General features: G+C 40.5%; 1 protein-coding gene across 2 annotated transcripts in view; it reads right to left on the minus strand.

Moving 5' to 3' along the window:
- Nucleotides 1-27,074, minus strand: part of FLT1 (fms related receptor tyrosine kinase 1) — a 115,036-nt gene that overhangs the window by 82,311 nt on the left and 5,651 nt on the right. For both annotated transcript variants that reach the window (XM_075419903.1, XM_075419914.1), the window contains exons 2-6: nucleotides 16,716-16,812; nucleotides 16,198-16,418; nucleotides 6,942-7,066; nucleotides 843-1,005; nucleotides 619-755 (exon numbers count right to left, since the gene is read on the minus strand). In XM_075419903.1, coding sequence (XP_075276018.1) covers nucleotides 619-755; nucleotides 843-1,005; nucleotides 6,942-7,066; nucleotides 16,198-16,418; nucleotides 16,716-16,812 — 743 coding nt within the window. The remainder of the gene's footprint in view (nucleotides 1-618; nucleotides 756-842; nucleotides 1,006-6,941; nucleotides 7,067-16,197; nucleotides 16,419-16,715; nucleotides 16,813-27,074) is intronic.

Here is a 27,074-nt window from a genome sequence, read left to right on the forward strand (position 1 = left end):
AACCTTAAAACAATGTCAAATTTCTTATCAGCTTTACACGGACTCCCTGGCAGTTATTCTGTAAGTGACAAATATTTATAAAGATGCTCTCAATGTGGGGGGAGGAGAAACACATTCAAGATCATTCCTGTAGTTGTCAAAACAAGAGGATTGTTCATGTGACACTTAACAAACGAGATCTTGGCTAGCTAAACCAAAATATCTTTTCTAAACACGCTCGAGTTGGGTGCCTGACTGTCTGCCAGTCTTTTAAATGGATGTGTTGAGAAAGACAGCCTCACTGAAAACTTTTTGTCACAAGAGAGAGCCCCTGCCTGGGACCGAGTGATAAATTTCTACCATTTCTCTAGGTCAAAAGGAAGCTCCCAGGGATGAAACAATTCTAGCATTCGCTCACAATTATGCATTATAACCAGAATACATTGTGTAAACATGTTTACTTATTCAACTAAGAACCAGAAAGGAAAAAAGAAACCTTTAAAGACATGTCAGCAAGGGTCAAAAAGGATGGAATGCAAACCACGGCAAGCATTTTGAGGCAAAATTCCTCGCGGCATGCTAGATGCAGCATGAGCTGTGGGAAAACCCCACTTTCTTCATTTCATTCACAGCACTCACCTCTCCAGGATAAGTCCACGTCATCTGCACTCTGGTGTTCCAGGCTGCGGTGACGGTGCAGTTAATTGCCAGGCTGTCTCCTTTCAGCAACTTGACAAGACGTGGGGTGCTTAACTGAACATCAAAAATTGTGTTGGCTGCACGTGACGAAGAGAAAGAAAAGTGAATAGCGTCGCCAGGACAGAGCGCTTGCTGAAAGACGGGGAGTGGGGAACGCTGCTTACTTTCTCGGTGCGTTAGGTACTTTGTGCTATACTTGTGTCCGCCGATGATTGTTTCACAGCTCAGGAGCCCTATGAATTTGTAGGTTGCCTTAGGTATTCTGAAGCCTTTCATACTGTCCCAGATTATTGTCTTGCCATCAGGAATTAGGGTTTCTCGTGGAATCTGGAAGTGTTAAACACACATCATAAAAACAACTCATCCTCATGCTACTCTCTAATCAAGGCAGCCTAATAAAAAGAAATGGGAGAAAAACACCCCAAAAAAATGCCAATCAAAGTAAAAAGGATGACATTTAATTATGCAGATTTTTCAAGTCACATTTTCATCACAAAATAGAGGAAAAATCCAGGTGAAGAATGTGAATGTTTTATTTGTTTCCAAGATTTCATTATTTATAACAGGATGTAATTTATGACACAATAGATTGACACTATCATTAGCCTCAGCGCTTGGGCTGCTATTCTGTTGGCTCCTGGTTGGCAGCTAAAGTGCTCATCTTGGCAAACCTTTGCAATTAAGTATCCTGGTTTTACCACTGAGACACAAATACACATTTTTTCAATGGAGGTGACAAATGGACTTAATTTGCTGTCATTTTGTGGTTTTAACAAATTCCTGCCAGGATTCAGTCTGATGCTTCTCACATAGATGTTGTCTAAAGGACTGGACTGTTTAAAAAAACAAAAAAAAGTTTAAGATGTGAATGGCTGTTCCAAAGCTGACAGATCACAGAGTACATGTCTCCAAGCCATTACCTACAACATGAAGTGCAAATTTTAAAGCCACCAAGCTTGCTTGGGCAATTTTGTTGCAAACGACTGATCATACTGAATGAGGAAAATCATATTGGCTAGAGATTTTGAAAGGACAACTTGAATACTAAATACATCACATTTCCACAGAATAAGTGTTCGGCACGTTTTAAAAATTTGGCACTTCTAAGTCCCTCAGAACCTGAGAAGCCAGCAAGTAATTAGTGTAAAGCCATCAGGTGTTTTTAAACTTGAGAACTGAAATCTAATACAGACCAAAATACTGCCATGTGGGATCAAGTGTTCACTTTGTCAGCAGTACAAATCATATTTTACATGAGGATCCTTTGAGTTTTAAGCCCCATTTTAACAAGGTATCAAGAAAACCCTGAAAAGGCAAAGCATGACATAGGCATTGAAGCTCAGACGAGACCTTTTGTTTTCAGATCATGTTTTTGTTGTTCTGCCCTATCAATGGAATAAATGCCACTGTTTGGATAACAGAGAGATCAGCCATGAGTAAAAAGGATGGATGTGATTCTCCTTTGATAAAGCCTGCTTTTATGATAAAGATAACATATTTTTAAAGATGGCACAGGGCAGAGTTTGAGCAAATCAGTGCCCTAGCCGAAAACCTCTGGGACAACTAAGCACCTTGTAGCCAATCACCTCTCACTGTGCACCCAGTCTCACTACAACCCCTTCATCTCTTTCTTCCCCTTTATTTGAGCAGAGGACTTATGTGTTGGCGAGCCCTCTCCTTCCTATGGCCAAAGCCAGCATGGGTGGCTGCCAGAGGCTGGGGAAATGTGGCTGCCCAGCACCTTCCTGCGTGGTACAGCTTCTCTCCGAAACACAGCACCCTGGATGCTGCCTGCTCAGCACATGTCGAAAGCTACCCTTGAGATCACCTCCACTCCCCTCATGCCATTTCCTCCAGCAGAAATGCGTGACGAATCAAATGAACAATAATTACAGAGCACAAAATGCTGCAGTAGAATTCCTTATCTTTACAACAGCTGACAAGATGCCATAATAAGCATGCAAATCATGGGGGAGGTGTGTTACACACGCACACACAAGTAAAGCCCATTACGTTACAGCCTGCTGGCTACCATTCAACACTATCTTGGACTCTAAGCGCTCTGTTGCCATTCCTGTTCTAAATAAAACAAATATTCAAGCTTTGTTTTAACTAGTTCATAGTGATGCTTTGAAGGGTTTCAACTGGATTTATCCTTTTGCTGCTTTGGTGGAAGACAAACTGTTTCTGAGCGTATTCCTCTGTAAGTTTTCACATACAGCACAAAGGAAGAGTCGTCAAAGCCTCAGAGCCTCCCTAGACTGACATTTCCCAGGGAAGGCATTCACTTCACATTAATTAGTTAATTGATTGATTACTGAATTCGTATTAGCCTTACTCCAGGAATGGGAAAGCAATCAAAACACCAAGGAAGTGTCCAGGTCTTGGAAATAAAGTGCTCATAAATATGATCCTGTTTTGCAACACTTAATGTTGTGAGTTATCTGTATATCCAACAGGCTCATCTGCCCTGGAGGCAAATCTTTGCCTGCACAGTTTACTTATTTGACACCCCTCAGAAACAGCTAGAGGTACACATTTTTTGCATAATTCTTTGCAGCTTTGAGACTAAGAAGTTGTGTGCTGTCACACATGAAAGTATAACTCAACACTTTAAAGTTACTGTAAGGAAAAATTTAGAAAACTGAAGTCTATGACTAGCAAAAGAGCATGGTGACACAGCTGGTCTCTGGCCAAGTCTTGGGGTGGGGGGGGAAACAAAACACTGCAACAAGTCGCTTTCAAAGGCTGGAAATACCAGAATTTTGTCTCAGAGGAGAACAGGGGCAGTGGCTGGGTACTCACCCTCAGAGCCCTTCACAGCACTACCCTCTCTCCTTACTTGCTTCAGTTTCTTATGCAGCTGTCCTCCACACTGTTCTCTGCCAGCCCCACTGGTTCAGATGACCTGTTTCCCACTCTCAGAGAAGCACAGTTGCTTTGCTCTGCCCAAAGCCAGCTTCCAGGTCACCACCTAGAGACACAGCATCATCACCTGACGATGACTGTGTGGATGGTACCGGACAGAGGATCCCAGAATCACACATTAATTTAGGTTGGAAGGGATCTCTAAAGGTCACCTGGTCCATCCCCCACGCAAAGCAGGGCCAAAGTAGCTCAAGCCCTTGTCAAAAATCTTGGCCATTTGGTCATCACAGTGAGAAGTAGAAAACCTGCAAAGAAACACAGTGCTAGAACAGGGAGATTTCCACTGAAGCAGCAGAGGGTATGTTCAGCTAAAATAATAGCTAACAGATGGGTACCAGCAGATAGTCAGAGGCATTCAAAGAATCAACTTGTTGGGACAGCTGCAGTAAACCTGGAATTTGCTGTCTACATACTTAGCTGCACAAACCACATCGCTGTGGCTCCCAGTGCAGTCTTGGTCTTTTACCTTTTGTACTTTGTTTCAAACTAGACTTCAGTTTCTTTTGGCATAGGCTATGCCTCCTTCTTTGCTCTGCACCAATCACTGAACATTTTTGGTACCCAGTGGCATTAACATAGTACTACCACAAGGTTTTGGGAATATACACATGGTCAAGAGTATACAGTCAAGCCGTGGTTCCCCATGTCTCCAAAGGCAGATTGAATTGGAAAGAGTGGCTGAAAGTATCATAAAAAACATACATTAGAGTTTAAAATGTTTGTCTTTTCTTTCATGTTTCCACTTCCATCAATATGGAAAGGATAAGGTGGCATTATTAACAATTCAGACTGTCCAGGTATGTGACTGTCAACATTCTTGAGGTTTTTTTCCTCTTTTTATTCCTTATGCTGAAGCTTGTTTACCTCTCTTCCTATGAATGTCATTGCTGACTTTATGACAGAGAATCCAAAAGGAGAGTAAACAGAGGGATCACACCATTATACCAAAAGGTGACGCTTTTTCTGTTTAGCAAGATAACAGCAAATGAAGAGGCAAGAGAAGTGCACACCTTAGTTGAAATAATGTTTATCTTATTTTAGGGATCTTGAATGAGGCTGCCAGAATCCTATTGATAGGAATGATGGTTTCAGAGGTGCTGGATATCTGTCTATTAAGCATTAGATCAAAACTATCAACTGATTTCACAGGTCTTAATATAACGAAGAGAAAGGGCCATCAGTTGATGCAGCTATAGGTTATAACAGGACCTGAAGGCTGGATTTCAAACATGAATGAAAAGCTCCATCTCCATTTCCCATTCACTGTTTTATTAGCTTAATTTTTATTGATTTTTATTTTCTCTGTTTTCTTGACTTTTAAGACTCCTCCTGTGTTATGTATGATTGCCATGTTCTAGAACAAAGTATGTACAGATGTTCAGCCTCGAAGTAGAGCAACACAGTATCTCAAAAGAGTTGACTAAGGTAAAGATGCAGTTTTAGTAAAAAATAATTTGCGGTGTTGAAGGTGGACAATAAACCTTCCCCGCACTGGTCCATGGGCTAATGACGCTAAAGCTGGGATCTTCTTTCCAGCTCCAGAGGGTTGCATTATGGGGACACTGACTTCTTCCAGTATTGCTAAATGGAAAACACAGAACAGCTTTTGCCAGCTCTCCAGAAGTAGTTTGCCTGCAGCTGTGAAATGCATTTAACACATCTCTTGATTGCTATGTGAGTAAAAACTTGTTGGAATCTTCATACATGGGTGTCACAGAAGATAAATAAAGTATGATATGATGTAATGCATTGTAGCTTACATACTTCAGGAAATTCTGCGATGAATTAGGGAACACATTTATTTTCCTGGAATGCAAAACATGTAAGCAACCAATCCTTTCTTTCAAAACTTGGCTCCACCTCCTCTTTCTCCTTCCTAGAGTATTACATCTGGTTTTGATGCTGTAAAGATGCTTCTCACACCACAAGCCCAAGCCAAAGGCAAGCTGATATGAAAAACAGTAGAAATGTCTCAATCTTTTCCAAATAAGGAGAAAAAAAAATATTATTTTTATATTGTTTAATAAGAGAGAAATCTTATAGGAATTTTCTCAGTTAGGAATTTAATATGCTGATATTTCAGATGCAACAGTACAGTGGCCAACTAATTTCCCACTTCACAACATCTACCCTGTGGAAAGCCAAACCTCATCTACTTTTGATTCTGCAGCCACAGAACCTTATGCATCATCCACCCCTGGTGCACTTCTTGCAGGAGAACTCTATGTGTGTGTACACACTCCTGTGGTAACATCCTAGGTCAGATTACTGTCTTTCCTCAAAATTTTGCTTTCTTTCTTGTGATGTACCAGGTGGAAACCAAGAGGCAAAATCAGTATCTGTACTAGCAAAGCAGCACTGGACAGAATTTGTAAACATCTAGATCTAGTTAAAACACAGGATCACATCTGTGGCTGGTGCAAAACTCTATAGTCAAAGGGGATTCCAAGACTTGATCCAGATAAGCATCTTATGGTGGTATTATTTGGCAATTGCATGTGATTCTGCAAAAAGACAAATTTCTGTTCCTTGTAACAATGATGAACATTTATGCCACAATCTACAGAACTCACTTTATTTAGAAACAAAACATTACTGGCACCTCCGTCTAATTTTTAAGCCGAACAAAGGAACTTTAAAGAACAAGCACCATTCTCTGTCTTGATACCAAGCACTTTACTACAGACACAGAGGTCAGTTAGCTGTCCACATAACTCTCAAGGAACCTGGGAAAGAAATGGTTTCCCCAAAACATGAAAAACATCTAGATTTTCTAAAACTGCCCACGCTGTCTCAAAGTCTGCGTAAGTCTCCCAACAAAGAGACGCCATCCCTTGTCTGATGATAAGCGCACTCATACGGAAAAGGAAGCAGCAAAGTCACTGGTGGCAGTGAGGCAGGGCAAAGGCTTGCAGAGATCCTGGTACAGCCCCAGCAACTCTCCAGGGACTGCATTTACCGGCTGTTCCAGAGGACAGAAGAGGAAAGGGGAGGAAGGGCAGGGGAAGAGGTGGGAAGAAATCTCTTCTCCTAACAAGAAATTCCTTCCTAGGCTTAAAAAACCTTTGTCAGTGAAAATTTAATAAAATGGTATGAAAAGTTTAAGTTTCTTCAGAAAACTCCCATCCAGTGTGAGAGATTTGATAAAGCCATCCTGTGAGATATGAGACAAAGCCTCCAGGTCTGAAATATTTTTAAACACACTGACACCCAGAAGCCTTGTTTAAGAAATACTAAATTGTTGAAATATTTCAAAAGCATTACAATAGTTGTAAACAAACAAAAAAAAGCATAATCCACAATATTACTTCCAGAGCATGCTTGCATTGAGATACCTTTTTTAAAGTAACAGCAATATTTGGTGCTGTGACTCTGCATGGGATGATCATTTCTCTTCCCACAGTCATGTGTATTATTTTAGGTATATCACTGTGCATCTCTACAAATGGATTGCCTGTATCTGCAAGAGAAGAAAAAGAAAATGTTAATATCTGAACTCTTCAGACAGTGTATGGAAATTGTAATGGTGCATACAGTCTTGAATGAACTAACTAACCCTGTCCATAACAAAAGCTAGACCAAGTCCTCAAATCACTCCTCTGTTTACTTTTATCTAAACAATTTTAGTAAAATATTATTGAACATTTGAAAATATATTTATCACTCCATATGAATAGCAGTACTTTGGTGTCTCCTTTAAAATCCAGGAGAGTTAAAGTACATTTTTACCATTACAGCATCATCTCTACTGCTGACAGATGTGTTTTTTATTTGAGGGCATTTCTATTTTATTATCACCAGGAGAAATAATTAGATGGGAAGTGACTGAAAGTCACTTATCAGGAAACCCATAAACAGGACACGTTCCTGTTCTCTGCAAGGAAACTTATAGAAAAAAAGTCACGTTGACTTCACCTGGAGAATCTGCTGTGATTATCCAGCAAGATTTTCAACTCTGAGCATATGGACTAGAGAGAGTTAATTCTTCTCCTTCCAACTATCACAATACCTATATGTCTCTTTTGTAAGTGACAAGGTAAATGAAAATGCCAGGAAAACATTCATTCCCTTCAACTCAATAACTAAAGCTTGGCAGAGTAATTTACCGTCCCTTGAACAATCCCTTTAACAAAGGGCTTTGTCATAAATAGTTCGCGCTGGGAACAGGGAACATTGCTGCTGCTATTGTTTGGACCACTTAAAGAGGGGCTCAAGCCACAGGCTCCAGCTCCAAATCTTCTTTGCAGGTGTTCAGATCTGAAGGTTCGGTTTGACTCCCAGTGCAGACAGACTACCTCAAAATTCACATAAGGTTTGGCTTTTAACTCTTAAAAAAGTAGAACACTCCGAGCTTAATTTTGTGCTTATCTACAGCTCCAATGTTTTTTCAGGCAAATCCTATTATTTTCACTCAGTAAAAAATCTTACAAAAAACAATGGAAATATTTCTTGGAAAAGAAAAGAGTAAAGCTACCAAGAACTGACCCTTTATAAAACCTTTAATTGCAATACTTTATGAAAAGTGTTCTGGTCCCAGATTTCTGCATCTTAACCTACGTTCACTCAAATAGTTCTTCAAATGCATTACTTTTGCTTCTCTTTCAAAAGTATGATCTGCACTTCTCAGTGTTGTTAAACTGTTTTGCCCTTAGGATCTTCTTTTTTTATTATATGCAATAATATTTTCGTTTGAGACATCAAACAGGAAGAGAAGCAAATTCTACTCTAATATCTACTGGGGAGAATCCCAAAGTAGAGTATCTCAAATGTACCCCAGGATACGGAAAAATTTTCCTAAAGAGATTACACTGTTACCTCAAAAGTTTCTGACATGAAAACCACAATGCTTTATTTAATAATAGGTGTTAAATGTCCACTGAGATTGTAAAAGGAACTTATGAGTAATAGAGGATGCATATGTAATAAAAAATACCCTAAGGACTTGTTAGGCTAACATTTCCTCTGCAGTACGATTCAAGGAAAAACCAAGAATGAACCTGTTTGTAGGACAGTGAAAAGAACCTTTTTTATTTCAGGGGCTGCAGCCACAGAAGAGGTCACCCGCCCCTTAACATCACCAGGCAAACGGATTTACTACTCCCCAAAGACTCGTTCATCTTTGTCACAAAATTAAAAGCTCCTGCCCAAAACCAGCAAGCTTTGCAAAGTAGTTTCCTGTATCACAAACTCCAGATCATTACAAGTGTGAGGAAGAGCTGTTCTGGGGACTACCGGCGCTGTCTGCAGACACAGTGTCACCACTGACTGATGCCAATATTGAGGCAGGGGGGGCTGTGCGGCTCAGACCTCGCAGGATTCCTGCCCATCCAAAGGCAGGGACAGGAAACAAGCACAAAACATCACGCTTGGCTTTTTTTTTCTTCTTCTTCAATGGAAATGCACGTTCGCACCTAGAAAAGTCAATGGAGTGCCCTACAGAAGTCAGCTAAAGGTCCCGGCTGCTCTCGGTAGGCTTTAAAGCTCAGTCACAGCCTTTCTTGGTGCACTCCCTGCAGTGGTACGCCAAGGCGTCTCTGTGCCCCCGCTATTCGCGTGCAGAGCTCCCATTGACATCACCGGGGACTTCCGTCATGGGCCAGAGGGCAATCGATGGCCACAAGTGCTCCAAATGTCTTCCTGCTTTTGATTAAAAGAAATACGCATCATGTTTCCTAGCACAGTTTTGTTTTCATAATGAGTGTGGAGGCTTTTCCTGATTCCCTTTGATTTTATTCTTCTGCTGTCTTAATTGCCGTAAGGGGATACTCTCGGTGCTCAAGACCAGAATCTGGTGCAGGCTCTATCAGCCTGGATCAGGGTAAACCGAACTCACAGCATCACCAGGGCAGGTTATGCCATGTTGGCAGGGTATGCCAATGATGTGGAATTCTTCTGTCCCTCAAATAATAGCATTCCTTGCTGCTTTTTTCCTCTTTCCCTTCCATCATACCCCTAGCTATTGCCAGTGACTACTGCTACATTTCCCCCAGTTGCTTTCTGAGGGGAGGTAAATGCCATCCTTCCCTGAACAGCTGGCTGGCAGCACATCTGGGATGACCTAACCTCCAGCCAGCGGTCTTCTGGGCCAGCTTCACTTACTTTTATGTTCGGAAAGCTCTAGACATAAAAGCAACATCATGGATTGACCTATCTTGAAGACAACATCCAAGTTACACATTCAGCTCCACTGGGATTTAGAATGGAAGATCTAAGAGGGTTGACCGTATTTTTTGAATTTTTGTTTGTTGCTTTTTGTCTTTTCTTCAGAGCTGCCTAGGAGGGTAGTGAAATGAAAAACGGACAGCCAGAATATTTGCACATGATAAAGGTTACTTGAAAAGTCAGTTTAGTGTATTTTTAAATTGTGCCTGAAATTAATTACTGTTTGCTGGTTTGACTGTGTTCCTTACAATATCTCTCAGTTACAATCAACATGAAACCACAAAGAGCATTCACGAAATCACAAAATCCATGAAGGTCACTTGCTATATTGTTAAAGAACATAAATAGAAGCTTTTTATTAAGCTGGTTGGCAGCCAGATACAAACTTGATAAGAGACTTAACACAAGCAATATTATGTCTGGTATCAGTAACCTGTCTAGGCTATTTATAGGGTTTGCACAAACAATTAAATTACCCAATGCTGAAATGCCAAATCCAGAAAAGGTGAAGAGGTTCTTTATTTCCACAAGCTTCAGCTACTGTTCTTGGGTTTGTTTTGGTTGTAATAATCTGAGCTATGCAAGTCAGAGTATTTACACATACATTTGCAAGAAGAAAAGTCTCTACACGAAAGTCTGAGCTCCTTGACATCTCTGAAAGTTTGTCCTCTGAAGTTCTTCCAAAATACCTACTTACACTTGCCTCATCATTATGTTTTTTTCAGGCTAAAAGAGCCAAAACACTTTCCTCACATTCACAAAAAACACTGATTTTTTTTTTCCACAAAAATAATTAATAGGGCTGTTCAGAAGTAATTCGAGGAGAATCTTGTGCACCAAGAGTGGGTCTCATCTCACACATCTAAAACATACACATTTCTCACTGAGTTACATGGCCAAACTGTTAGTGTTGTCACTGGGGAGAAACGGGGAATTCTGCCATGGGACTCATCTGACCTGTTTTAGACATCTGTTGTACGACAAGATGAATCATGCCCTAGGAAAGGCACATATTCAACCTGCTCACATGTAGGTGTCTATATTTCTTAAGAAAAAAAATCCCATTTTGCATGTCAGGAAGCACAACACATGTGCAAGAAGGGCTTTTCCACTCTTGCCTCTTCTTCGCCTGGAATATAGCAATCTTCAAATGATTTCTAAACCTTGAAGGAAGACTTGAGATATAAATTAATAATCACAGAAGCCCGGGAGAAAAAAAAAAAAAAAAGAAAAAGGAGGGGAATACTTTATATCTGGAGCACATTCAGACACAAAGCATTGCTAGCATAATTGTACAGTGATTTTTAGGCAGGGTTTGTTTGTTTTCCTTTGGGGCTAGTTATACTATGCTATCATCGATGTAGGTCCGTAACACACATAAAACACAGTTAAAAGTCTTAAGCAAAAATATTCTTACCCACATTAGCCAGGAAATCCACACTAGAGCAGTTACAGTGTTCAGAAAGCAACCTCTAGACAGGCTAATGGACATTTGGAACACTTTTTCAGATGTATCCCTCCCTCGTGGTGGTTCATCTTGGAAATGTGTTTCTGTTTCAGGAGGAACTATAAGCCTTGGTGAGGAAGAAGGACCTCAGAGGTCTTAGTGCATGGCTTTTGATGCTGCCAAGGCATTCACACATGATCCACTCAGCACAGTGTACTATGATGTGAAGTCCACGTACACACAATGACAAAAGCACGGCAATTATAGGTGACTGACGTCAGCAAGTCCTAGAGGGTTCTGTTTTGTAACAGGAACCTCATTAGACACTAGAAATACATCCGCATACTTGATACAGCTGTAGCATAGTTTAATTTCTTCTAGTTTCCTTTTCATAACAGAGGCACTATCATATTATTGACTCTGACAGTGTAAGCCAAAACCATACTGCTCATACGTTAAAAATGTGCCAAAAGCAAAGACAGAAAAAAGGCACAGGGGAGGAAGAGCTTCCCAGGCCTCAGCAGGTTCTTCTGTCAGTATGTTATTTCTCAACAAGAAAAAAAAGGAAAAAGAAGAAGAAAATCTCCCTTTCTGTTAGCTTTCAGGGTGTTTTCTCTTACTGCTTTTTTCACCTGTTGAATTATTTTGACTTTGACACTCCTGATCTTAAGAGACCTTTCAGGGGAAGTCTTTGGATGCCCTCCTTATTCTGCAACACAGTACCTTTAGGGTTACAGGAGTCAATCCATTCAAGCTAAATCTTAAATACATGTCAGTTCTGAGGCTGAATCAAGCTATCTGTCATCAAGTGGACCTCCCATGGAGATGCCATACGCTCAGCACTTGCAGAATACAACTCTAGAGTTTGAAAACACACTCAAAATCCCAGATGTTTTGGCACTACAAAGGCTTACATTTTGAAAAATTCACTAATGCTAAAGCCTGCATTTTGGACTGTCCAACCTGAGACACATCCCATGCCAATTATACGAAACTAGTGGACATGTTTGACGTTCCAGGCATTGGTGAGTACAAACACTCTCAGGAATTGTACCTTTAATTACTCAGCTCTGATTTGTCTCACCTGACTTAAATCATCTCAAAGCAAGACATCTATTTTAAGTTTGTTCCCCAGATTCCTTGTGAAGACAGCAATGAGAAATACGTACCAGAAGGTCCTTTTTTCTCTCTGTTAAATACAGAAAGAGAATAGACAACTGACTCAGACTAGAGGTCTGAATATTTTGAATGGTGCTTGACTGAAGTACCAGTACGTGTCTCATTATTCAAGGAAAAATATGCGGTCAGAAGACATGTACGTGGGAGTGTGAGGAGAGATAAGGAGAAGGAGAACACTGACTAAGAAACGGACAAATATCTTCAAGCCAAGTACAATTTCACTTAGAGCAGAATTCTCTGTTGCAGCAGAATTAAGATATTATTTCTGTATATTAATCGCCGAAAGCTGTCTTCACCACAGGAAGCATCAACACTTCAACATGAATCAAAATATGTTTAAAATCTTGCAAAAATCTAACCTTGATATACCAATGTAATTGAACGTCTATGATTTTCCTTTGTCATATCATGGGAACAATTGATCAAAGGCAAGATGATGAAAGTAGAGAATGAAGAGAACTGCACGTTTTTGAAGAAAGTGAATGAGCTCCAGAAATTGGAAAAGAGTGTCTCGGAGATACCAAAACAAAGGCAGGCAGAAAGAAAAGCCTTTAGCATCATCCCCAGGGAAATCTACATAGGTTTCAAAACAGCCTGCTGATAATTTGATGTTTCTTAAATGTCTTTGTTCCATAATTATCTCTTCTCAAGCAGAAAATTCCCCATGCCTCACTCCAATGTATGCAGTAAGTGTTCATTACAAATCTTTCCACTTTACTACCAGGCTGCAGTTGCACAATAAAACAAAGATCAGAGCAGCTTTTGGTCCAAGACGGTGGAGCTCGTGGTGGAAGTCAGGTCATCAGTTTTCTTAGAGCAAAGTCCAAGGCTCTCAGCAGAATTCACTTCCCTCACTTGATCTCTCAATTCCCGAGCTGTGTGTGGTCAAGAGTTGCTGCTGCACACACTGCGCACTCACTCCCCTGTGCAACTCAGTAGTGACCTCTCCAGCTGAAAGAAGGGTGGTGTCAGGACTAGCTCCTGAAATAAATGTCACCAGACTGCCTGTTCTTCATCACCTAAACACAGAACTTCAGAAATGCTTCAGACCATCCTGGGGAACAGGGGACTTGCAGTCTTCTACTCATCATCTTGCATCTTGCTTTTGTCTACAGAAGCTCATCTGCTGTAGCATACACTCATTGCTGAACCAAAGGACTTACTGGGTTTTGGGTTGCTATTTCTGGTTTTTTTTTTTTTTTTTAAATCCAGTTCATATTCAGTATCACTCTAATTACGGAAATGAATAACATTTTTAAAACAATAAGTGATAACTTCCTGTACAAACAACATCAACTTTCCTGATTTGGATTCTGTGTTTGTAAATAGCAACTATTTGTTCTCCACTGCAGCATGCTAAGACATGGGAAACAGGCACCTCGGTGATCCACATGCAGCCAGTATGGGAAATGGACTGACACAACGTCCTGCCACAGGAAACAATACAAAACTAGGAGGGACCCAAATTTTACAAATGGTTATTTCCTAAGCACCCACAAATTCATTTGAAATAAAACTAGACCCAGGAAAGGTAGTCTTCACAGATGATTTGGTTATCCCCATCTCACTCCTACTTAAGCCAGATAATGGAATTCCATGCACGTTCATAGAAACAATGACCTACATTAAGAGATTCCTTAAGCATTTTCTTTCCAAATGCTAATGCTATACTGATCAGAAAGGGTGAGATTTGGGACTTGATATCTTGTTTCTTTTCAACCTACTCAACAATGCTTCCTGTAGTTGTAAATTTTTGGAGGACTAGTATACCTTTCCCCACCTTACAGCAGAGAGATACTTTCAACAGGCATTCAATGAGCAGTTACTTTGCAGCCTCCCTCGTTATCAGTAGCTTGCCCTAAATCTTGTATGTGCTTACCAGGACACTATCAAGTGTTAAGAAAATGGTTTTCAACCAAAACGATTGTAAAATTCAGAAAATCAAGATGCCAAAGAGGTGTAAGCATGATATGGGTTTGTTTCTTAAACATTTTACTGGTTTTTGACAAGTAAGGTAGGAGGAGAAACATAATCTAATCCTATCTTCAACAGTGACATCAATATTTAATGACTGAGTGTCCTTGAAAAATCAACAAAACCATGAAATTCAGGCAGTCTTCCTTAACTGATTAATGGGGGGGAGGGGGAAGCTGTACAAAAACTCTTTCTCCAATGATATGTTTCTCTTCCATCACCATGTGAATTACGCAAATAACCTTGGTTAACACACCTCTTGATGAGGATCCCTTTCAGATGCAAGCAAGCTACATGCAGCTTGGGAAGCAGTGAAGAGTCAGAAAGACTGGTTGTGTCTCCCATTCATAGAAATTCAGGATCCAGAAAAATTAACACTTCAAATGGGAAAGACACCAAGAGAACATAAAGGAATCTCTTATATCGTAAAGTGGGTTTAGCAGAGAAATTCTCAGAGTCACAGCCATACTTGCACTTCTCATGCAATGAATGGAGAGGATTGTGGGTAGATCTCAGACAGAGATGACATCCAAGGTAGGAGGTTCAAGAAGGTCCCATGGTGGGAAACTTGCAGAAGTCATCCAAGAAAATTGCAAGTTTTCCTATGCAGCAGGATATGTTGATCACTAAATGAATAATCTACTTTGGTTATGCTTCCATGGATGCATCCGTAGCTGGATAACAGGTGAATTATATGATAGTAGTTGGGTGAGAAAAATGCTCTGCGGTATGTTTCAGATGATGGAAAGAAGGATGAACAGCATGAATTATTCAATAATTCTCAATAAAGCAACACACTGTAATGGGGGGAGCTATCTTATTTTCTGTTGCTGTAGTGAGAAGTCCACTTCATTCTGCTTTTTCACAGCAACAGTCCCACTCTTCATGTCACAAAACTAAAACAAAGGCTACTTCACCCTGATATGAACTCATTAGAAGCAGCAGACACATAATTTGGAAAACTTCCAGTTACACATTCTCTGTATTATGGGCTTTCAAAATCCGGGAATCCTGAATTCTTATGGTAGTCTATTAATTTTATTCTGTAAAAATAAATAAAAATTAAAATATAAAATTAAATTAAAACCCTAAAGTGTTTATAATTTCTTCTTTTATTATTGTGTCTATTGAATTCAACTGTTCTGAGAAGTGTCTGACTGATTGATATCCTGGAAGAAATGAGGATCAGAAAACAAGTTCTGTTATAGCCTAACTGACCTACTTCCAGCATTTCTCATATATTACACAATACTTGTTTGCTGAATGTAATTCTGTGTTTAGTCTGATTCCATTTATTCTAGATTTTTACAATCTGTGTAACGTGGACCACAGAGTGCATTTTTGAATGAGACTTGTCATGCAAATAGTAGTTTTCTACAGCACGAGATAATTCAGTTATCTGGATAGACAGCTTTGGCATCCTTCAGCTGTGTAGAAATCTATCATCCTGCACAAACAGGTTAAAGTGGACACTGTACCAGATATATGGTTTTCATCAGTCATCATCCAATTCTGTAATATACAATTTCTCTGATACCCATTTCACAGATTCCCTTCTAGTCTAGAACTGTGGAGTTCTATTTACTCTAGTAGACTGGCTGGATTGGGTCTTTTTATCTCTTCGTTTTTCTCCTAACAGATAAAACACTAGCATTTGCAAGTTCTGAGAAAGCAGATTTTCTACATTAACTGGTAAATTATCATGACATTTTGCAAGGCTGAAAACTTCGTTCAAAACCCTGTATTGAACCACAGCTGAACTGCCTTATTTATCCATTTTGCTGTATTGAAGTGCAAGTATCAAGAAGTGTTAAAAAATGTAATCTTACCGTTAATAAATACATAGACAGTAGATTCCTTCTTCTTTTTCGCTGGACTTGTTGGGTATTTGCAGCTATAGTTTCCAGTGTCACTTGTTTGAGTTCTGCTCAAGGTCAGGCTGCTGCAGGACTGCTTCCCATTCCTTCCACAGGCATATTTAATTACTTTCAGCCTTTTGCTATCCTTACTTAGAGTTTCAGGCAAAGACCATGAATGAACCATTTCCCCCCTGCAAATACAGATAAGGAAGCAGAAACAATTATGTTGGGCTGCAATTATATAGCTTTAGTTCCCAAGCTTTCTTTTTTATTATATCAGGCTATTTCTGGGGTTCTCTTTTATCTTGTTTTCCAAAAACAACAACTGAAACAACAAAGAACTATTAAACAATTGCCATTGAAGTTCACTCCCCACCTTTCCCCACAACAGAAGGTTTCATTTTTTTCCTAATTTCAGTTACAAGAAAAGAAAGTGTCAGGTGTATGAACTCCCAGCCAAATTATCAGAATCCAACTCATCTGGTTACCTGCAGGTGAGATTTAAAGTCTGGCCTGCTTGAACAACGTGCTGTGTGCCATTTATGCTCAGCTCAGGAACTTTTAATTTTGATCCTGAACTAGATCCTAGAAAAAAACAAAGAAAATAAAAAAAAACATTAATGATGACAAATCATCCTGTTCCAGTCTGCTCACATTTATGATGTTATACTGGAAGAGAGAAGCAAAGAAAAGAGGATGCCCTGCTTACCACGTATACTTCTTTGCTCTGTGCAGAATCCTGCTGTCCTGACTCAAGACTCACATAATCTCCCACAAGAATTACTCAGGAAAGAAAGCAGAAATAAAAGCCATGCAAGTTTCAGTTGATGACTTTGCTCTCAGATTGCTCACTGAGCAAACCATGAAGAAAGTTCGGGACCTTGCAGCTACACATCCTACCAAGGAAGCCTTCCCTCAAGCTCTGCTGGCTGCATTTCCTTAGGAAATGCCACCATGGCAGCCCATTCAATGGGAAGGGCAAAAGCAGGCCACTTCCACTGCAAGAGCCACATATTGACCTCTAAAATACTGAACTCTCACTCAAACAACTTGCTGCAAAGCTAGAACTGCTCTGGAAGGAGCGAAAGGGGATTAAGGATCTTCCCTTCCTGACTGAAGGTCACAGCACTGTTACCTACAGTCCCTCACTGGCTGCAGTCTTCCTACCAGTGAAGTGGTGTCAAAAGGTAACTGCTCAGCTCTACAATAAATTCTGAGAACAAGTTCAAGGCACCCTCCAGACCAGATTTGCTGCTTATTGAGAAAGCAAGCGTGCCAACATGGCCCTGGTCATGGCTAGACCATTCTGGAGTAGGTGAAGCCCTGGGTGTCAGTATAACATGAGGTGGTTTAGGACACTTGAAAACATTCAGGCAGGCTTCTCACAGGCCACATGAAGGCAATTTTTAAGAAGTCCTGAAAAAGCCCCATGGTCAGAGACTAGAGGAACACAGGACCTTCCCTCACATGAAGCCAGCAAGTGCTGGAGAGGCATAATATTTTATCTTTGCCCCATAACAAGCTATGGCCACACAAGTTTTCATGGTAAGCAGACAGAAATGCACGCCTTAGAGAAGAAACAGTCCTTGATCCATTCCATTGCCCTCACACTGACAGCAAACTGTTCCAGAAGCTAGGAACAAAACAAGCAAATATTTTGAAACAGGTAAAGTTGAAAACCAGTTTAAGTCTAAATCTGGACCCGAGTGCAATTTATGAAGATTTCAGTGGTGTGAGAGAGGACCAGAGAGTACCCCAGATCACTTTACTCCAAGAGAAAGTATTTCTTTATCAACGTAAGAGAGAAGCACCATCGTGTAAACAAGGGTAATGTGGCTTTCCCACTAGAACAGTCAAATACAGTTTTGTTTTAGCTGTTTTAAGCCCTTCTAAAAGATCCCTGCCACAGCCAAATATGAACAGCTGTATGCACTAAACATAGCAGAAATTCGTGAACCTTACTTGGCTGCTGGAAAGGTCTCCCTCTTTCGTTGACTATAGAAGGAACTTATGCACATCAACTCCAGCTGAGATGGGTGACTAAACTTCATTTGTATAAACCTTCCAATGTCAACGGCTGCTCCAAATTCAGCAGCTTTCACCCAGCAGCAGATGTAGCCTCAGGTTAAAGGCTAAACAGCAAAACTTTGTTCTGAGATGTGGACTTGAACTCCTTCAATCTGAGAAGGGCCTAGAAGCCAAGGATCCACTTTTGGAGAGAGGTGCAAAACGTACAAGGATTTTGTACAAAAGGTGAAGAGGCTCTGCTCTCATGTGCTGGTTTTGGAGTGATTTTTTTGAGGACCCAGCTGTGTTCCATTTGCCAGTAAGTATTTCCTACTGATTGCCTATAACATCAGTGGGGACAAGAGATCTAAATCATCTTCTGGGACTGCCTAGCACGACCCATGAAAACAACCAAATAGCTGATTAGGTCTGCAAAACGGTTTGCTACAGGTCTTCAGAGACCTGTCTCTCTTCCTTAGCAATACAGGAAATGTACACGGTAAGGATTAACTAACTTTTAACTAACCTTTGGCATCTAAGCTACTTACGTTCACCTGCATTTTTCTTTTTAGTCTTGTGTATCTTATTTAAGCTGTGGCTCTGCTAGTTTTCCTGTATATACTATCATCCATCCCGATTCAAAAGACGATTTAAGGGGTATGCTTCAACATAGACATAAACTAAATTGTAGCTCACTTGAGCAAGCTTCAAGCAGGAGCAGAAAAAGTTTTCAGAAAAAACGAAATCCTCTGAACTGCACCACAAATATTACCAGAAATTTGAATGGTGAAACTGTACAAATACACAGACATCCTCTGCGATTTGTCTAGACAACCATAATTCTAACCAGAAATGAATATATTCTGCCAGCCATTAAGAGGGGAGAAAAAAGATGCAGCAAATCTTTGAAGAAGCAATTTGTTACATGATAGCTTGCAAAGACAGATTTTTCTCACCTACCATTTAAGGATCTCAACTCTGAAATGCTGGGTCTGCCAAAGAGCACAATGTGCTTTTGTGGGATGCTTACCGTCTAAGAGTCTACTGGTCTGAAGTTCTGAAATAATGTCTCTGAAGCTACACACTGAGAAACTGAGATAAGATGTTGCAAGAGCTCAGGCAGCTTCTGTGAAGAACAACCCAGGCACTTTGGCTGAGAGGGTTTGTCGATGTCTTCCAACTAAGCAGTCTGACAGTTTCATGAAACCACCATGTTCCTGCATTTCATTTGTATTCCTCTTGTCATCCCAGAATTGGAGGCTCAGGTGGTCTCCCAAGAAGGCAGCGTTTATATTCAGCTTTATGAATCTTGTTCCTTACATCAGGGGGGAATTTGGCCTCAAGCTTCCCTGAACTGCTCCTCATTTTGGCCTCTAGAAAAGCTGAAAGCATGCAACGGTGTTTACAAACAGTTTGATACGTATGAAAAAAAAAATCAGTAATGGTCTGCCAGTGGAAGCCATTGGGATCAAAGCCCAGCTGCTAGAGTTGCAACACTCAACCCAGTTGCTAGAGAGCAACATGTAGGTTTCTTCCAGTGTAAAACTGCTGGAAAGGTGGAAAATCTCTGTGAGCGACAAGTGCTGAGAGCAAAGCAGGAGAGAGCAAGTCTGCAATGCGTGGTCATGACTGTGGTCCTGAATGCTTGGCTTTGCTCGGCACCGGCACCGACACCCTGCCCAGGAGTGAAGCCAGCCACGCAGCACCATGCCCCTGCCTGACCCATGCTGGAGCAGCCCTGGCAATGGGGGTTGCTGTTGTTTTCAAAGTCTGCCAAAGGTGATGAAGAAGAAAACATAAATGTTACAAACTTTTCCCTTGGTAACTCTACAGTGACACAAGCAAAGCTGTCCACATGAAAATCTCAAGATCTATCATAAATCAAGTGTAAAAAACAAGAAGATCTGGAAGCCTATATGTCAGGAAACCTGCCTCAGAGTTACTAAAATCAAATGAAGAAAAAGAGCCCAAACCAACAAATCTTTTCACCCCATCCTGCAGGCAAAAAAGAAACCCAGATATACTGAATACATATTTGAGCTTTTGCCCTTTTACACATATTACGTATATCTAAAAGACACCGCAGTGTTTGTAAATATCGTGGGTGGGATCTTAAGGAGTGCTTAGTGTTTGTCTAACTTTGCTCCTGTTGATATAAGCCAGAGTTTCATCATCGATTTCAAGTACATCTTAGACACTTAACTGCAGTACTTAATCATTTTAATATTCAAGACCTAACGTCAATGTATTTGGCATGATATATCAGATTTGTTATATACTCATTCATTTAGTGTTTCACTCGCAAAAAGCTGAGGTAAAAGATCCTATTTCTAGCCAATATTGCTGCTTTTGCAAGTACGCGAGACAATGGTTTTACCAGCAAGATGCTAAGTCTTGAAGAAAAATAGCTTTATTTGACATCCTATCTATTCATGGGTCATTAGCTTCCTTACGTTTTTAAATGCTTCAAAACTGATGCAGAGTACAAACGCAATAGAGTTTGACATGTTTACCAGAAAAGAAAAAGGAAGGAGAATAGCAGGGAAATTCCTACTGTCAATATTTAGAAGTGGATTATGCCTTCTGTGTACCTTCTCTGGGCATTTTACTTGACACTGTCTTTTCTGAAGGGTCATGGCTCAACAGGACATGTTCACTTATCATTGTGCCTGTCACTAAGCGACCATCAGCAGCCTACCCTCACACTGACCTACACTGGGGGGTGAAACTTCTTTTCATGCGACAACAAGAGAACTAATTAATTCTGATAACTGAGGAATCTCCTCCCATAGGGAAAGGGGTGATTTTTTTGGTGTATTCTATTTGTTTCAGAAAGCTTATTAGATACATGTGAAAGTCAGTCAATAGGGCTGCTTAATTAATGAGCAAACATTAATTTAGATTGCAAAAGTTAGCCATTCTTTTTGAAATAAAGGAAGGACAAATATTTATTTTTTTTAGAAAGCAGAGGATGTCATCTGTAATTTGCAAAGGAACAAAAGAATAAACTTTCTTCAATTATTTTCTGCCTTGTAAAAAAGGCAATGCTCTTGCTGAATGAAGTATACAAAAATTTGAATTACCTGTTAACTAAAAACACTGATTACAAGAAGTTAAATAGAGAGAAAATAAATTAACATATTTTTCCAATATGCTGTGTGAGTTCAGTTCTACAGACATCAGAGTAACCATGCCCACATGATCAACCTTCCACTTATTTTAGATAAAGTCAATTTATCTTAAAAGGATAGATCTGCTGAACTCAAAATTGGGATCATGTTCTAGATTATTATCACCATTCTAATTTTTCCAGCTTCTACTTTTAAATTTCCTTTTATAGACTTTGAATTTCTGCAACCTTTGACTAAAGAAAGTAAACCCAAAAGCTAGCTCTATGGCTTAGTTTAAAAAAAAAAATATGATATTAGAAGATATTAGAAATTTCCTTGAAGTTGACAGGTTTGGTAGCCTCTACTTTTAACCCACTTTTCATAACTCAAGGCTAAGTGACTGTCTTCCAGCCACTCCAGTTATCCTGAATATGTTGACTAATCTTTTTTCACCTGCACAATGAGAGGTTAAGGAGAATGATTAGTTTATCTTTGCAACCTCAGTGTATACAAAGAGCCTGACCTTCTGGGTTTAAAGTGCCATCTGTGGGCAATAAAGTTATCCATCATGAAGTAATTGTTTCAGTCATTACTGGATTTGCAAGTGTTTTAAGCCTTGTTAAACATAACTAACCCTTTGTGGGTTTTACCATCAAAAATCGTTTCCTCCTGCTTCAAATTCAGAAAAAAACGTATTTTGTAGAGGACACTCCTGAACTGGAAAGAGAACGCACACGATTTCTTAATAGGGTCTTCATCTCTCTGGGCTCCTTAAGACGTGGGTCATTCAGTTCAAATGCAGCCCAGGACTTTACTCTTCCTCATGAGCACTTCCTTATGAGTCATCCCATTGAAGGGAATGGGAATAACCACGTGTGTGCCACCAATAAGCAATTGCAGAATCTGGCCAAAATGCTTAGGAGGGTGGGGGTTGACCTTCAGTGCATCTCCAATGAGAATGAGCTGACTCTGATTTCCAGCAGCACCTCAAACAGAACATGGCCACCAGCTAACCTCATGTGGGGCATACAGCTTTATTCTATTTTGGAAGGAAATCTGTATTATTAGGAGTTTTCTTTATTTCAGAGCTCTTGGCAAGCTATTGTATTACCAACTCTTCTAAAGGTACTTTAGACCATTCTGTGAGTAAATACAACTTGTTTTGTTTGGTCAGACAGTTGTACCTATCCGTAACAATTCAAATTACATCATCACACCACATCATTCTATTTAAAACAAAAGAGAGAGAAAAAGGAACTTGTGGTCAACTCTGAAAAGCCATTTAAAGTTTTGATTTACATCTGACCTTAAGGAGAAATACTGACCAACAGGTCCTCCTAGTTTAATCAACACTGAGATTCTCATCAGCATCAATACTTGCATTTAGAAGACAATAAAAATTCTAGGCAGAATTGTCTCTACATTTGAGTGTCATTTGGAAAATAAATTGATTTTTTTTTTTCTGCCTGAAGGGCAGAAGTCTGGCCTGATCCTGCCACAGGGCTAGAGAGAGAAGGGATCACTCTGGATAGTGAAGCTTTCTACTTCTCTGACTGCTGGCGGCTGGGAAGAACAGCTACGGGAAGAAGCTACTCTTCCCCCTCCATGCCATCAATAGCCTCTGTTTTGTCTATTTTGCCTGGGTTTCTAGTGCTCAAGCACAGGCAAAGCCGGCAGTGCAATCTGGTTCCTATATCCAGAGGCAAAAAGCATCACCTCCATTGCCTGTACATAGAAATAGCCTCCAAGAAAGACCTACAGTGCCAAACCGTGAGGCATCCTGAGGTTCAAAACAGTATCTCCAGGTCTTTCAGATGCCATCTAGGTCCCCATCCTACAGGAAAGCTCACAGCCCTTCATACACCTAATTTCATACCGCTACTCTGAAGCAAATCCAAACATCCCACCTAAAGTCTTCAGAAGAGAAACTAAGACAGCCTGTCTGTGAGGTACCAAGGAGATATGCCTACGTCCCGAGCTGACACTGACAATTGTCCAGATAAGCAAGCTCATGATCTGAAGCAGCAAAATGTAACCGCTATTTCTGTCAAAGCAGAACTTTGCAGGGCAGCTAAGAGCCATGGGGGCTTGCAGGGGATGACAGACATCGGTTCTTGGCTCCAAGGTAGCTTTGTCCCGGTTTCCTGTTTGCTCTTGTGCAAAGAGAGGCACCTTCTGTGCTGGTACACGGCCGGAAAACAGAAACACGCTCAGGGCAGAAGACACAATTCAAGTTGTCTCGCTCCTCAACAGATCTATCACTCACACATGCCTCTGTTGTGACTGAAATGTGTTCTCGTTTGCTTTCAAGATCAAGAAAATTGTTGGAAGCTATTTATTACAAAGTACATACACATCGATGCATAAAAATCATCAGTTCATTGATTTCTCCCTTCCAGGTCTAGAAGGGACATTCCAATTACCCGGTTTGGTGTTCTGCAACACATGCCCAATGATTTCTGGATTAGATGCTTAAATCTGATTAATCTCAACTATATTTTAAGAATTTAAAGTACCACTGGGACATAACGGTCAGCCAAGAAAATGGATAGGTTAATGGATGAGAAGGCTGGGCTGCTGTATGATACAGCATCATACTAGAGTCTGAACAGCATAAGGTTTATCACAGTAGATAAGAAAAGTCCTGGGCAGACTAAAATGCCCTGACCCTAACTCCATGTTCTGGAATTAAAAATAGTCAGCGGGGCAAATGGATATGCTACCGCCCAGAAAGGCCTTCACAGGCACAGAGAGATGTGTATGTCTATTATCTGAGCAAGTGTGTCCTTCCGCTCTCAGTTCTGGATCTCAGAGCAAGTGATAAGAATTTATTTACTATCTGCATGCTTTTGTTGTCCCTAGATGTGTATACACACCGATAGAAGATTAGATGCTACAGAGGCAAAGCAAAACACCCAGTAGCTAAAAACAGAGCAAGTACAATTCTGATAGCCCCTCATTAACACTTCTGAGCAGTACACATGATCATACCAATACAGTCAGTATCTGTAAATCTAAACAAATATGTATCTCCCCAATAATTACCACGTATTTTGCCAGTATTTGCCCTAGCTAAGTAAGGTTGTGCTTGCAGAAGGCTGTGGTAAAACCACTTTGTTAAAGAGCAGGGGGTTTTACTCATTTAAAAATTCAGATCTAGAAATTTAACAAGCTGAAATCACAGACGGTTATTTGAAGTAAATCCAGCTCTAGTTACTACCTGTTGAAAGTATCAGCATTTCTCATCATACCCGGGCAGCCAGAAAGCCACAAAGACAGCCGAGGCTGTGCAGTTCAGTGTGCTGTGCCCAGGCAATACCTGTTTGAAAGCACTAGCTTCACCAGCTTGTCAGAACACCGTGTCCTGTCTGCCCTAAAGTCACCAGGTGATTTTGAACATGGGCACATGCACTTTACATAATGCCATTTAAAAATAAATTTCAAAATTTAACATTCAGAGACCTTGAGAGAAAAAAAAAATCTTCGTTTCCTCTTCGAGCCATCCAATTTTAGTAAGTCTAGAAACGTAGGATCGGACATGAGCACCTTTGCCGACATCTAGCCTGGCTCATTTCATTAGCTGTATAAGAGGAACACAATTACAGAGAAGAATTAAAATCAGCCGTAATCACAAAGTTTTTATTCCCCGTTCAGCATACAGAGTTTAAAATGGCAATCCAAATGTACAGTCTAACGCCTCCATTATGAACCCTCATGGGATCATCTCTTTGGTAAATCACACCGAGGGGGCAAACCGCACTAGTATGTGGTGTGCATTGAGGAATAGCAAGAGCAATATCACAGTTGTGTCCACCTTGGTCTGGTCTTCTCTCCAACAGAGTGAACGCCCAGCTTAAAAAACCAGGTCTGCTGAGGCTGTTCTTGGTAATAGCAGAGATGGGTTATAGCACAGACTGGTTATAGCAGAGCGGTACCTTCACAGCCACATTTGGCATGGACCTAGGTCTGGCTCACCTACCTACCCCTCCATCTCGACGTACCCGCCCTGGCCCGTCCAGGGAGACCCTGCGCAGGCCGTTGCAGATGAGAGGCAGTTGTGACTCCATCATCTGCCCATCCAAAAGTGATGCCGTGTGATCGGCCACTGGCAATCACCCAGGAGCATGGTTTCACACCTCCACACAAGATTAAGCCTGTGCTGCTTACAGGAGCATGGGTAGCCCCACCCATGTCACATCTGTGAGCCATCAGATCTACTCTGTCACTTGCTGACACGTGTCAGCAATCACTGCGCTTCTGCTCTAATTCCACTGTGACAGATGCCAGCACACAATCATCAGTTTGGTATTTTTTGAGAAAAATTTATCCTGTTAACTGGCATAGTAGGAAAGTATTGATATGGTATCAAAGACAAAGCATGTACATTAAAAACAGACTCATGAATAATTTAAAATTCCTATATAGATTAAAGAGGTAAATTTTCTTGACCAAATTAAAATTATATACTGAATTGATGCTTAAATTTTGTTACAGCTATCCTGGCAAGACAAATTAAGCAATATAATAGGATTCAATTGGAAGACTATTTCTCATAGATATCTAAGTAGACAAACTGCCTACCAGCCAGTAACGTGCCAGCTCAGCCAGAAGTACAGGCCTACCAAATCCATTTGGGGCTGTACTAGTCACTAAGCTGTGCACACAGAAATAAATTTGGAATTAAATAAAAGAAAATATAAAGCAAAGTTTCAGGATTTCCACTTTGCTGAAGGCTGCCAATTATTATTTCCGATGCTCCATCATTGGGGCTGAACTGTCCTGTAACACTCCAAGAAAAAAAAAAAAGACGACAAAGCTGGGAGCTGACTTTCCATCCACCTTTCTTTAACCTATAAGACAGAGCTATAAGCAAAAGCCCTGGCTTCAAAACAAGGGAAAATAACTCATGCAACACAACAGTTTAAACTAGAGAAGTGAGAACCAGAACAGTCTGCACAGAGGACTCCCTTGCAATGGCTCAAGACGCTAAACCCATTCTGCAGTTCAATGACATCCAAACTGCAAAGTCTACGGCAGATGCATATGCAGAAAGCTTCTGGCAAGCTTGTCTACGGCTCAATTTACATTGGGAAATTATAATAATTAATCTTTATAAAATAGATTAGGATGAATATTAATTCCAGCACTATGTGAAACAGAGAAGGGTAGGTTTTCACCCCAAATGCTGCCAGCACAACAGAAGAAAATTCTCTGTATTATGCACTATAATGCAATTTAGTCCCACTATGTTATATCCATTTGCCACAAACATAGACAACACCTAAATTTTGGCAGACACTAATTTTGGTTTCCTTGACCCTCAGTCCCACGGTTTCTTAGTAAATAATAGTGGATTTTAGATCATACTACAAAAAAACTTCCTCTCTGGAGAATTTTATCAGATAACTGCTTCCTGCAAGGTTCCTTGAACCTCCCCTGAAGATCAAATGTTGGACACCACTGGAGACATGACACAGAGCTAAACAGAGCCCTTGTCTTATCCAGGATGGCAACTCTCACGCTTCTGTTAACATTAGTCCATGGTGATCCTGATGAGAGGCTTTTCCACAGAGGAACGACAATGGGAACAAAAGGGGTGAATTCCTTCGCTCCATGGCAGGGAAGAATCCCACAGGAAGGACGCTTAAGCAAACTATGTGAAATTGTGAAATTCCTCTCATGAAACGCCCTCACACTCATCCCTCGCCGCTCCCCACGCACTAAGCAGGG

This window comes from Opisthocomus hoazin, chromosome 1 (genome assembly GCF_030867145.1).
Source record: "Opisthocomus hoazin isolate bOpiHoa1 chromosome 1, bOpiHoa1.hap1, whole genome shotgun sequence".
Classification (NCBI taxonomy): domain Eukaryota; kingdom Metazoa; phylum Chordata; class Aves; order Opisthocomiformes; family Opisthocomidae; genus Opisthocomus; species Opisthocomus hoazin.